Source organism: Rhinichthys klamathensis, unplaced genomic scaffold (assembly GCF_029890125.1).
Source record: "Rhinichthys klamathensis goyatoka isolate OS25496 unplaced genomic scaffold, OSU_Roscu_1.1 h1tg000561l_1, whole genome shotgun sequence".
Classification (NCBI taxonomy): domain Eukaryota; kingdom Metazoa; phylum Chordata; class Actinopteri; order Cypriniformes; family Leuciscidae; genus Rhinichthys; species Rhinichthys klamathensis.
Window position 1 is genome coordinate 749,599 of NW_026607027.1, and position 11,316 is coordinate 760,914.

The window sequence follows — 11,316 nt, forward strand, 5'->3', positions numbered from 1 at the left end:
TCACAATGTTCACAGGCAACTCCCTCAAGAGCTGCCTGTGCGTGCTGCGCTCCCAAACAATTCACACACAATGAATGTGTGTCCCCACCCGTAATATATCTGGGGCAGGGGTGCACACATTTTGTAAATTGTTCACTCGCCATAATAACACTTTCACTCAGGACAAACAACAGTAAATAGGACAGACAGTTTCAACATAGAGCGCTTGCTGAAGAGCGATAGCTGGTATGTGTGTGCGTCAGTGTCACTTTTATACTTCCGGTTATGCCGTCACATGTTACGTCAGGACGCAACGCCAATCAGGATTGGATTAGTTTCATTTTTACTTCAGAGGCGCACGCTAAGGGAGCGTCCCCAAAGGTCGATTCTCGACGCAGTGTAGAGTTCCCTCGAAAGGGAACTCTTCAACTCTCGTCTCAAGGCCCACAAGGAAGTAATGGAATAGTCGAATAAAGTCGTTATTTATGGGGGGGTTTTTCGCACAAAAAGTATTCTCGTCGCTTGATAAACTTATAGTTGAGCCACTGTAGGCACATGGAATATTTAAACATTTTCTTTAATGACTTTCTGGGCCGTCAAGTTTCGATCCCTTAAGAAGCCTATGGAGGAGTGATCCACCTCTCAGATTTAATCAAAAATATCTTCATTTGTGTTCCATAGATGAACGAAGGTCTTACGGGGTTGGTACAGCATGGGGGTGAGTAATTAATGACTTAATTTTCATTTTTGGGTGAACTAACCCTTTAAAAAAATAAAAAAAAATAAAACATTGGCGGGGAAAGAGTTAAAGGGATAGTTCATCCAAAAATTAAAATTCTGTCATCATTTACTCACCCTCAAGTGGTTCCAAACCTGTATGAATTTCTTTCTTCTGCTGAACACATAGGGTGAGTAAATTATGACAGAATTTAAATTTTGGGGGGAACTATCCCTTTAATGAAGTGCAAAACTAATGCAGACAAGTGGGAACACAAATGTAGCAGCTCACACTTTTTCCACCAATGACTTTCCATGTTAAATTCCTTCAGCTTGACCATTTGAAAAACCTGTAGAAAAGACCAGATTCTCAGCCCTTACAAGTTTCCTTTTTATATATTTCAGCTCGTGTCCACTGGGTTCCTTCAGACCCTCAGCTGATCTCCGAGGGTCTTTATGCCATCGCAGTGGTTCTGAGCTTCTCTCGGATTGCGTACATCCTGCCGGCAAACGAGAGCTTTGGGCCCTTGCAGATCTCTCTGGGCAGGACTGTGAAAGACATATTTAAATTCATGGTGATCTTCATAATGGTGTTTGTGGCCTTCATGATTGGAATGTTTAACCTCTACTCGTACTATCGTGGAGCAAAGCAAAACGGTGCCTTCACAACGTAAGCAATGCACATAACTGGTTGATTCACATTAATTCCTTTGATGATTGTTTATCTCTTCCTTTGTAATCGTATCACATCCATGTCTTTATTCGTTATATAATTACAAAATGCCCAGAGCCTTTGGCAGCAGTGCACATGGACATACTGGAAGTAGGCGTTTGGCAAATTCAATTATCATGACTACCACACCATGACCATGTCCATGTGGACATGAGAGTCCTGGACTCTTCATGCTCTTGATATTTAAAAAGCCTCAGGTCGATATGAAATAGATAAGTAATTCACCGAAATACAAAATTAATTCATTAAAAAAATGTGAAATCATAATTGGACTGTTGTGCCATTTAGTAAATACAGTAGCTTTTTAGAACATATATGCGAGTTGCACCAACCCAATATCATGAGAAAATGTAACTATTTTATGAGTTGACGATTTTGCCTGAATTTTTACATGAAAACTTATGATTTTTTTAGAAAAAAGAAGTATATGTACTCAAACATTCATATGTTTATGTGTATGCAAGAATTATCCTTATCATAGCAAATCTTTTATTGATTTTTTTTAACGGACATTGATGAATAAAATACTAATATGTAACATACCCCCAGACCTAAAGGAAGTCATCTGTTTCTTCTCTTTCTTCTTCTCCAGTGTGGAGGAGAGCTTTAAAACTTTATTCTGGGCCATTTTTGGACTTTCTGAGGTCAAATCTGTCGTCATCAACAACGGGCACAAATTCATCGAGAATATTGGCTATGTACTTTATGGAGTCTACAACGTTACCATGGTTATAGTCTTACTCAACATGCTCATCGCCATGATCAACAACTCATTTCAGGAAATTGAGGTAATCATATTATGAAATGAGATTTGTGAAATGACCAGACGTTAGGATAGGATAGTACAGGCCAAGGGTAAATGTCCAGACCCCATCATTTCCCATTCGTATTCCTTTTCAAATGAGATATACTGTTACATTTGTTAACACAATGGGAAGTCCTCTTTGGTCACAGTAGAACTTTTCTCTCATCATCAATCAACAATCATTTGTTTAATAAATTACAGCCTGTTTGTGTACACTGTGTAGAAACAACTTGTCAAAACTGGCTGTTCACAATGTAATACAATAGCATCCAACAGTGAAATATAAATTGGTCATGCATTGATTGGAACATGTACAACAAATATAGCTGCTGCTGTAAAGTAAGAATGTCCTTGTTAATACGATTTATTGGGCCAGGGAGGTCTGATAAGGTAACAGGAAACAGAGGAAGTTATTTTTGATGCATTTTATTGCCAATCTGGGGATCTCATTATTTGAACATTACTTATATGGTAACACACTTAAGTGTTCAAATCATACTGTTTTAGCATGCTATGGTTTTATCAGTGCATTTATAGATGCTATAAAAAATAATTCCAGTTCCATGTCATTTAGTTCTTGCGTATGCAGGGGAAACTGGGGCTAGTGGTCACATGGGGAAGTTCTATATCTTAGTAAAGGTTTTGAGTCTTCCTACATGTATTACTGTGATTTACATATATGCATTTAACATATACTTTTTTCCAAAGTGACTTAGTTTTTTAGTAGTCATATTTGAGGATATGTTAGGACATCCACCAAGGACATCCATAGCCGTTTTCAACTTAATGGATGACAGGTTGTGGATCTATAATGTTTTTTTAGTTGTAGCACCCCCTATTGGCGGAATTTTATGAAACTTGGTGCGAGTCCTCAGAATGTCCTGTTGTCTTTATCTGTCAAGTTTCATTAAAGGCCTAGTTCACAAAAATCCAAAAATGAAAATTCTTTTATTAAATTACTCACCCTCATATTGTTCCAAACCCGTAAGACTTTCGTTCATCTTCGGAGCACGAATGAAGATATTTTTAGTGAAATCTGAGAGCTTTCTGTTCCTCCATAGACAGCTACGCAACTGACACTTTGATGCTTCAAAAAGTTCATTAAGGGATCTTAAAACTAATCCACATGAATTGAGCGGTTTAGTCCACATAAAGGTCTCAGATTTGATCAAAAAAGATCTTCATTTGTGTTCTGAAGATGAACAAAAGTTTTATGGGTTTGGAACTGCATGAGGGTGAGTAATTAATTACAGATATTTCATTTTTGGGTGAATGACACTAAGTTTGGACATTGCGTTCAGCAGCTTGGTAAAAATGGGCATTGCCTGACCAATTAATTAACTTAAAACTTTGCAATGCTTCGACAAATCAAAATTCTGTTGGTAACTTTTTGCCAGCACCATCCCTAGCTGCTGTGTGCTTATTTTGGGGAAGATCAGAGCAACGCCCTTGCAGGAGTTGAACTTTTGGGGTAAAAAGATTTGTTTCCAGCCCTTAGGTTTCCAAAGTTATGATCCAAAAGAGCAAATTGCCGTATTATAGCAACACCTAGTGTCGGACGGGTGTGTGTCTGTGCGCCTAAGTAGCGGTGCACGACTGGGACCATCCTGCCAATTTTGGGGTCTTTACGATTTATGGTCTCTGACGCCCATACACTTTTAGAGCAGAACAATAAGGAAGAGGAAGAAGAAAATCAGTACCAACTCAATAGGGTTGCAGCACCTTCAGTGCTTGGACCCTTAATTATGGGCCACTCTATATATGTATCAAATTGTATGCCATTTCCAATGAAACCATATAATATATCTTTGTGACAGAACGATGCAGATGTGGAGTGGAAGTTTGCCAGGGCTAAGCTGTGGTTCTCTTACTTTGAGGAAGGAGGGACTCTGCCTGTGCCGTTTAACCTCATCCCCAGCCCAAAATCAGTCATCAGCCTGGCTATGAAACTCAAACAGCTCCTGCTAATACCCCTCCACAGACACAAGGAGGACCTGAAGGAGGACACAGAGCTCAGTGAGGTGAGATGAAGGGGAGACTCTTTAAATAACTCAGAATTCATCTGATGTGTGAGTGTTTTTGGTCTGTCTGTGGGGTTCTCAATGAAAATTGTATACGTTTATTGGTATTTGGTGCCCTCTTATGGCCAGACAACATGAGAAGCTCTCATTTATTGAAAGAACAAAATAGTTGTTAGTAAAATATTCACAAATATTTTTTTTTTCTCCCAGTCGGGTAAACAAAAAGAGTCCAGTGAGAAGAATTCACCTCATACATCAAGTCGCTACCAGGTAATACACACAACTCTGACCAGTCAGCTGATAGTCTTATTTCATGCTGAAAGGGGTTTATTTTGAGATACCTGTACACTATCCTGATTATGACACAGCTACTTACTAAAATAAGTAAGCAATACGAGAAACAAGAATCTACCACAACTATGTAGATTTCTTGCTATTTTTTTGTATCCACAGAGGATCATGAAACGGCTAATCAAACGATGTGTGATCAAAGCACAGACTGACAAAGAGGGAGATGAAGTTAATGAAGGTACAATGTGTAATTTCTGTTCTGTTATATTCAGCACACATTCACACAAACTCATTGAGATAACCCTGTGAATGAGAATGTTAATCACTGAATATACCTAGTTATTTGGGGTCTGAGTTCATTTTTAATTTCTTTATTTTGATTTGTTCATTAAATTGCCCCTTTAATGCTGTATTAAATGTTCCTAATTTTGTATTGGAGGTCTCCTACAATGTTTATATGCATCTAAGGTCAAAAACACTTTCATTTTCTCATAATATACATTTCAGCATCACTTCTTTTCTCACACTGTTGGATCAAGGATTTAGTCTCTCTAAACCCCTCCTCTCTTAAAGCCTACTCTGCTCTGATTGGTCAAATGGCCAAGTCTGTTGTGATTGGTCTACCTCTTACAGCGTGTGTTGGAAACGAAATACCTATTACCATATTTGAATTTCAGCTCTGGAGGCTTTCTCAGCTCTTGTATACACAGTGATATGAACAGTAATTCTGATGTCAGTTTTATCGTAGTCTCAGCCTCAGACGTCACGTCCACGGACCATTGGCTGAATGTCTGATGCAGAAGGCACACAAAATGGGAATCACTTCTGGTTACTACAGTTTCAAAGTTGTCAACTGATTGGTTGAATTCTATAGGGTTTCCGGGAGACATGTGTGTCGTGTTCTTTAAAGCTGCAGTAGGGAGTTTTGAGAAAACGTTGACTTAGCCTGAAAATTTGAACAAGTACAACTTACAGGTCCCACCCCCTTGCTCTCTGCTGCGCTACAGCCCTCCCTCCACAGCTCGTCCTCCACAGCGGAGCCTGTCGTGAACGCGCAGGCTAGTAAACAGGGCCACCGATAACAGCGGATAAAAAGTTTTATGGCACATTTACTAATAGGGACTAAACGTCAACAATATGCTTTACATTGACAATGGCCTGCCCATACTTTGACTACAAACTTAGTCCTCAAATCATTATGTATTTTGCAATAGCCCACATGTAACTTTATAACGTTGCACTCTTTCTATAAGTTATAAATAGCTAGTAAGATAACGTTAATATAACGGTAACTAACGTTACAGTATGTAAGTAATTATTCTAGCGATATGCTAGATAAAGTGTGCTTGTACATTATTTCAGCAACATGACAAGCCAGTGAATTAGCAGGTTTCAATTGTTGCTTAGCAGAGTGCGTGACATTTTATCTACATGTTATGCGGCTAGAGTTTTGACACCGAGTCAATGAGCTCTGTGTAATTCTTTCTTTTTCGCTTGTTTATCGTCATCCGTCTTTTTCCTTTTACCTCTTTGTTTTATGAGCAGGTGTCACTCGAGAATTGGCAGTTTAGGTTGTTTCTCCGTCATAAGCACAGCTGCAGCACGCCGGCAATCTTGAGTTTGAACGACGGCTCGCGCTGTGCAAGAGAGGGGTGTGATCAGCGCGTACACGAGCGTGATTGACACTGCTAAGACATTCCTCCTGGCTCTGATTGGTTGTTTCTGACCGGGAGCGTGTATTTCTGCAAATGGCAATAGGACCACTGGGAGGAGCCAGAAGAGCTTGATTTTTTTCACAGATTATCTGTCTCATATTCTACTGTCAGGACATAATGACAGTTTTAACAAATATGTAAAAAATATTTTTTACAAAAGTTACCTACAGCAGCTTTAACCCACCTGGAAACAAAGCCGTTGTGACGCCAAACCTCCTCATGGAATAAGAAAGCCGCCGAGTTTGCAAGTATGACATTGAGCGCTTATTAGGATCAACTAAACGCTGGATTTTCCAGAGTATGTGAAGTTTGCGGTGCCATTGTTGCAGTAAACTCGCACAACATTTTTGAATGAATAATTTATTAGATGCATGCTGGTCTGTTTTCGTAGGGACATCGACTTTACATATTCACGCCCCTAAACATGATGCGGAACAAAACAAACTGTGATTGGTTGCTTTACATGTCAGTCAGACAGCCTCTTACTTGCTTTTAGAGAGCAGAAAACCGAGTCTTCTCGACATGTCAGTAACACAAACCAAACTCTTCCAGGCCTCAGATACAACAACTACAGTGTTCGAGGTCGGGTCAAAGTAGATGATGTTCCCGGCAGCCAATGAACACCATAGGCTGGCATTGTGCAAATTTGTTACAAACCTACGTTGGCTCGTGCAGGAAGTAAGACTGGAATTACCGAAGACTCTTTTCAGGCATCTCAGAATCTATTGAGAGACAATAACTTAATTTATCATGCACTTTAACTTTGAAACTTTGCAGTCCTTTTACATTCACAAACAGCTATATTACACAGTACATGAAGGTTAATATTCGAAAAAGCATAATAGGGGCACCTTAAGCTTTGCTCTTAAAGGTATAGTTCATCCTACGTCATACATCGCGTCAAGTGTTATTCTTCTAAGTCTACTTGCGTAGGCCGTCTGCCGGAAGCTAGTTATTTTAGTCAATAAAGTTTACAATATGGATATTTTTCTTACACAAACGCATCACTTCACTTCAAAAGGCCTTTATTAACCCCCCAGAGCCGTGTGGAGGACTTTTATGATGGATGGATGCACTTTGATGGACTTCAAAACTTAAACTGCCATTATAAAGCTTGGAAGAGCCAGGACATTTTAATATAACTCCGATTGTATTTGTCTGAAAGAAGAATGTCATATACACCTAGGATGGCTTGAGGGTGAGTACATAATGGGGTAATTTTCATTTTTGGATAGTTGTAAAACTATCCCTTTTAAACTTACCGTTTATAAAAAAATACCGTTATATTTACTCACCTTCATATTATTCCTAACCAAAATTTGTGCTGTTAATTAAACAGATGGTCACAGCACTTTTTGAGGGCTCTTATCCCTGAAAGGAAATAAACCTATGGGGAAATGCAATTATCACCAAAAAAAAAAAGGTTTTAATGATCCAGTTACAGAATGTAAGCATGTCTCTGATCAGAGAAGGTCTTTATCACTCTCTTGACTTTGTGTCTTACAGGGGAACTAAAGGAGATAAAGCAGGACATCTCAAGTTTACGCTATGAGCTCCTGGAGGAGAAGTCCCGTCAGACAGAGGAGCTAGCAGACCTGGTCAGGAGACTGGGAGAGAGGCTGGCCAGTCAACAGAAACTGTAGTTTTTCTCAACAGGAGCACTCTTTTCATTTTTCTCAATGATGATTCTCATTAGATAGTCAATAGATTTTTTTTTTTTTGTGTGTTTTTGGGACTGAAAATGCTAATAATGCTGCTGTTTGCCATTGTGTTGCCATGTTGTGTCATATTCTAAATATGCATTGTTACAAATATATAAAACATAGTATCAGCAAGACTAAGAAAAAAGCTTCAAAGTTTTCAGCCAAACTTATATCACAGAGCAGAACACAGTCTGAGACCTAATGTTTCTAATTTTTGACCACTGTAAAAGTGTAGTTGCTTTGTTTTGCATGGTGGTATTGATGTTAATGAATGTGTCATATTTTAACATGTTATGATTTTATGTTTGAAAATCAGGGTACACTATTTGTTGCAACCCCCTCAAGCATGCTTTGTTAACCCTAATTATTAATTATACATTTTGTGAAGTCTGACAGTTAAAAGGTGTCAGTGTTACTACAGAGTCAATGGTATATTTATAATAAAAAAATGGGAATGTAAAAATAAATGTTTTTTTAACACAAGTGGTAAGTTGTGCTTTCAACTCATTTGCTCCCTTTTTTTGCATTCTCTTTTATGTTCACACATGCGCACATATACAGTATAAAGCCTTATACGTTGACTTCACTTTGTTATTTTAAGGCAATGAATCTATGGAGATTCTCAGTAATGCCTCACATTGTTAGTCGGGCTAAACATGATGTTATTAGACAGTTTAAGTTGTTGAGAGAATAATTCCTGATCCACTTATTAATTATAGGTCCTAGACCTATTAAAATAACAAAATTTGTTCTGCAAGGTTGTTGCATTTACAAACTGGCCAATGATCAAGACCTCCCTGCAGGTGAAAAAGTGAGTTTGACCAAATTGAATGAGCTTAACTGACTTGTAATATACACTGTATGATTGTACTGTATCTTGAAGATTGTATATTATTATAAAGATTGACTTTTAGTTAATTAAAAAATAAGCACTTTATTGTTAATATATGTATTGTATTAAATCTCTAGGTAACAAAAATATAAAAAAACATATTTTAGAAGGGCCTCATTGGTTAATTTTGCCTTAAGGTTTGCCTCTGCCCACACACGGGGTAAAAGGATCACCAGCATGGAGCAAAATGCACAAAGTATTGATACAAATACTTTGGCTATAATATGTTTTTAATAATGTGTCTAAGTTAATACTTCTTTAAAACAATCACTTTAGCAAAGTTTGTACTTTTTTTTTGGTTTATTTTAATAATTAAAAAAAGTAAAGATTCTGAAAGCATTGAATGAGATGCCATAATAATTTAATAAAGCTTTACACTAGTAACAAATAAATTATATTTTATTACATGATGAATATAATTTTTTGCAAATATGATGGTTTCATTATAAATATGGGGATGTCTCTAAGGTGGACACCCAATTTGATATATGATATTTACCGTCTGATCTAACCATGTCATGTCAACAAATGGAAAAGTCAGCCAGCTGTTTATTACCATGATAATTATTGTGCCCTTCGCCCCAACAGCAGGGGCGCTTTTGAATCCAATTACCATATTTTTACATATTCTTCCGTTATTGAAAAACTGTTGCCTTAAATTACCTTGAACAAAACTGAAAAACATTAACAAGACCTTTGTTTTCGATTCTCATTTGCTGCATATATATACAATAAAAAAAATAAAAATAAAATAATAGATCAAATTAGCACAGAGTCAACTTTACGTTCTGACCGCAATTGCGTCAAGGAGCAGGCAAATTTCCTCGTGCATCATCAAAAGCGGAAAAATCATCTTTACGAAAAAGCTGAGCTGAATTTGTGCCGTCTAGTGGTTTAAAAGAGATTAAAGTAAAATGCCCGTGTACATTTAGCCTCATTGTACCCTACTGTTCAAAAACGACACATCGGCCTATATGGCAAAAATAGTCAGATTAGCTAGTATGCCACCCCGAATTTGACCCTGATTCAACCAGTGTGTCACGGTACGAGGAATCACGGATCTCAATTTCAGGAGTCTTTATTTAACTAAACATAAAAACACTCTGGAAAACAGGTGAACCGCAAGGCCAGACCAAACTGAACTGGAAACACAGGGTTAAATGTGCAGTAAGCCATTTCTGAAAAACGCTGTTGAAAGTGTATCAGGCCGAGCACCACAACAAACTAGTAGCCAATCAGCAGTAGGGGGCGTGTCCACTCATGATAGGGGAGGAGAGAGAGTGAGCAAGAGGGAGATTTGAAGAAAGATTGTAGAAAGAGAGATGGCTGAGAGACATTACAAAAGAGAAATGGTCAGTGGAATATCACTGGGAAAAAAGGGTCATGATCAAGCAAGAGTTTTACGACCTGATGCGTTAATATTAGAAAAGCCTTCCAGCGCTGGAGAGAGCTAAGCGGGAAGGCCTGAAAACGAATGCTGAGGTTGTGTTGTTTCTGCTACATACGTGAGTAACGTTGGTTTTGAGTGTGTGCTGCTGGCGACTAACAATGAACTCTTGCTTGTGTATAATCTTGTGCACGGTTTTCATTTTTTGTTCTTCCTTGTCGTTTGTTATCTTCACTTGATTTTTCCCGAAGCTTTATTTTGCTTCGCTTCTACTATGATAAAGAGACACATTGTGTGTTTGTGGATTTGCAATGAAGGGAGGGGTGTGTTTGTTTGGGTTGATTTCAAATTTCAACAGCTGTTCAACAAAGATTCTCAGAAATCGGTCACTGGACACAGAGTAACTAAACCATGGCAACATATAAAAAGCAGAAACATAGGGAACACAGGGAAACCGTGAAACAAAATGAAGCAAACCAAAAGTCCATAAAACAGAACATAACTGTGACAGTGTTAAAAACATAACTGTGACTCCACAAGGTACACTGTTAAAAATATATATTTTTCAGAAGTTGTAAATAAAACAAAGATAACTGAAGTAGGTTTTACAAGAAAATACTTTTTTCAGTCTTTGCCGTTTCTTTGTATTTATTTGGGAATTATTACTAGCAATTTCTGAGTGAGCATTGTTTTAATTCTTTTTCAGTGTATGTTAATCTACCACGTCACAGCAAAGTATATTATATTCTGCTGTGAGCCTATGTTCATGAGTTGTGATCTTGCAGTCTGAAATGAAAGTGACAAGACAAAAAGTGTACCCCAAAAAAACTAAAACAAACATGTATTTCTGACTTGTCATTGTGCTACACTGGTTTGCAGCTGGACTGCACATAAACCCATGCAGCGTTACCAGTAGGGCTTGATTCACAAAGAGTTTTTTTCCAGCAGGGGAAAAAAATGATGAGGTTTAATTCGGGTAAAGAAAATCCCCAAGCCCATCTAAAACAACCCAAACAGACCAACAAAACATATTAGACTGCATGGTTTAAGCTGTTTTTCTTCCTCGCAAGATT

At 38.0% G+C, this 11,316-nt stretch overlaps 1 protein-coding gene across 1 annotated transcript in view; it reads left to right on the forward strand.

Annotated features, from left to right (window-relative positions):
• The window catches only part of trpc6b (transient receptor potential cation channel, subfamily C, member 6b), a 31,636-nt gene extending 23,569 nt beyond the window's left edge, over window positions 1-8,067 (forward strand). The window contains exons 7-12 of the mRNA XM_056239373.1: window positions 1,102-1,366; window positions 2,022-2,217; window positions 4,052-4,255; window positions 4,466-4,525; window positions 4,709-4,784; window positions 7,768-8,067. Coding sequence (XP_056095348.1) covers window positions 1,102-1,366; window positions 2,022-2,217; window positions 4,052-4,255; window positions 4,466-4,525; window positions 4,709-4,784; window positions 7,768-7,904 — 938 coding nt within the window. The 3' untranslated portion in view covers window positions 7,905-8,067. The remainder of the gene's footprint in view (window positions 1-1,101; window positions 1,367-2,021; window positions 2,218-4,051; window positions 4,256-4,465; window positions 4,526-4,708; window positions 4,785-7,767) is intronic.
• The last annotated feature ends 3,249 nt before the right edge of the window (window positions 8,068-11,316 follow it).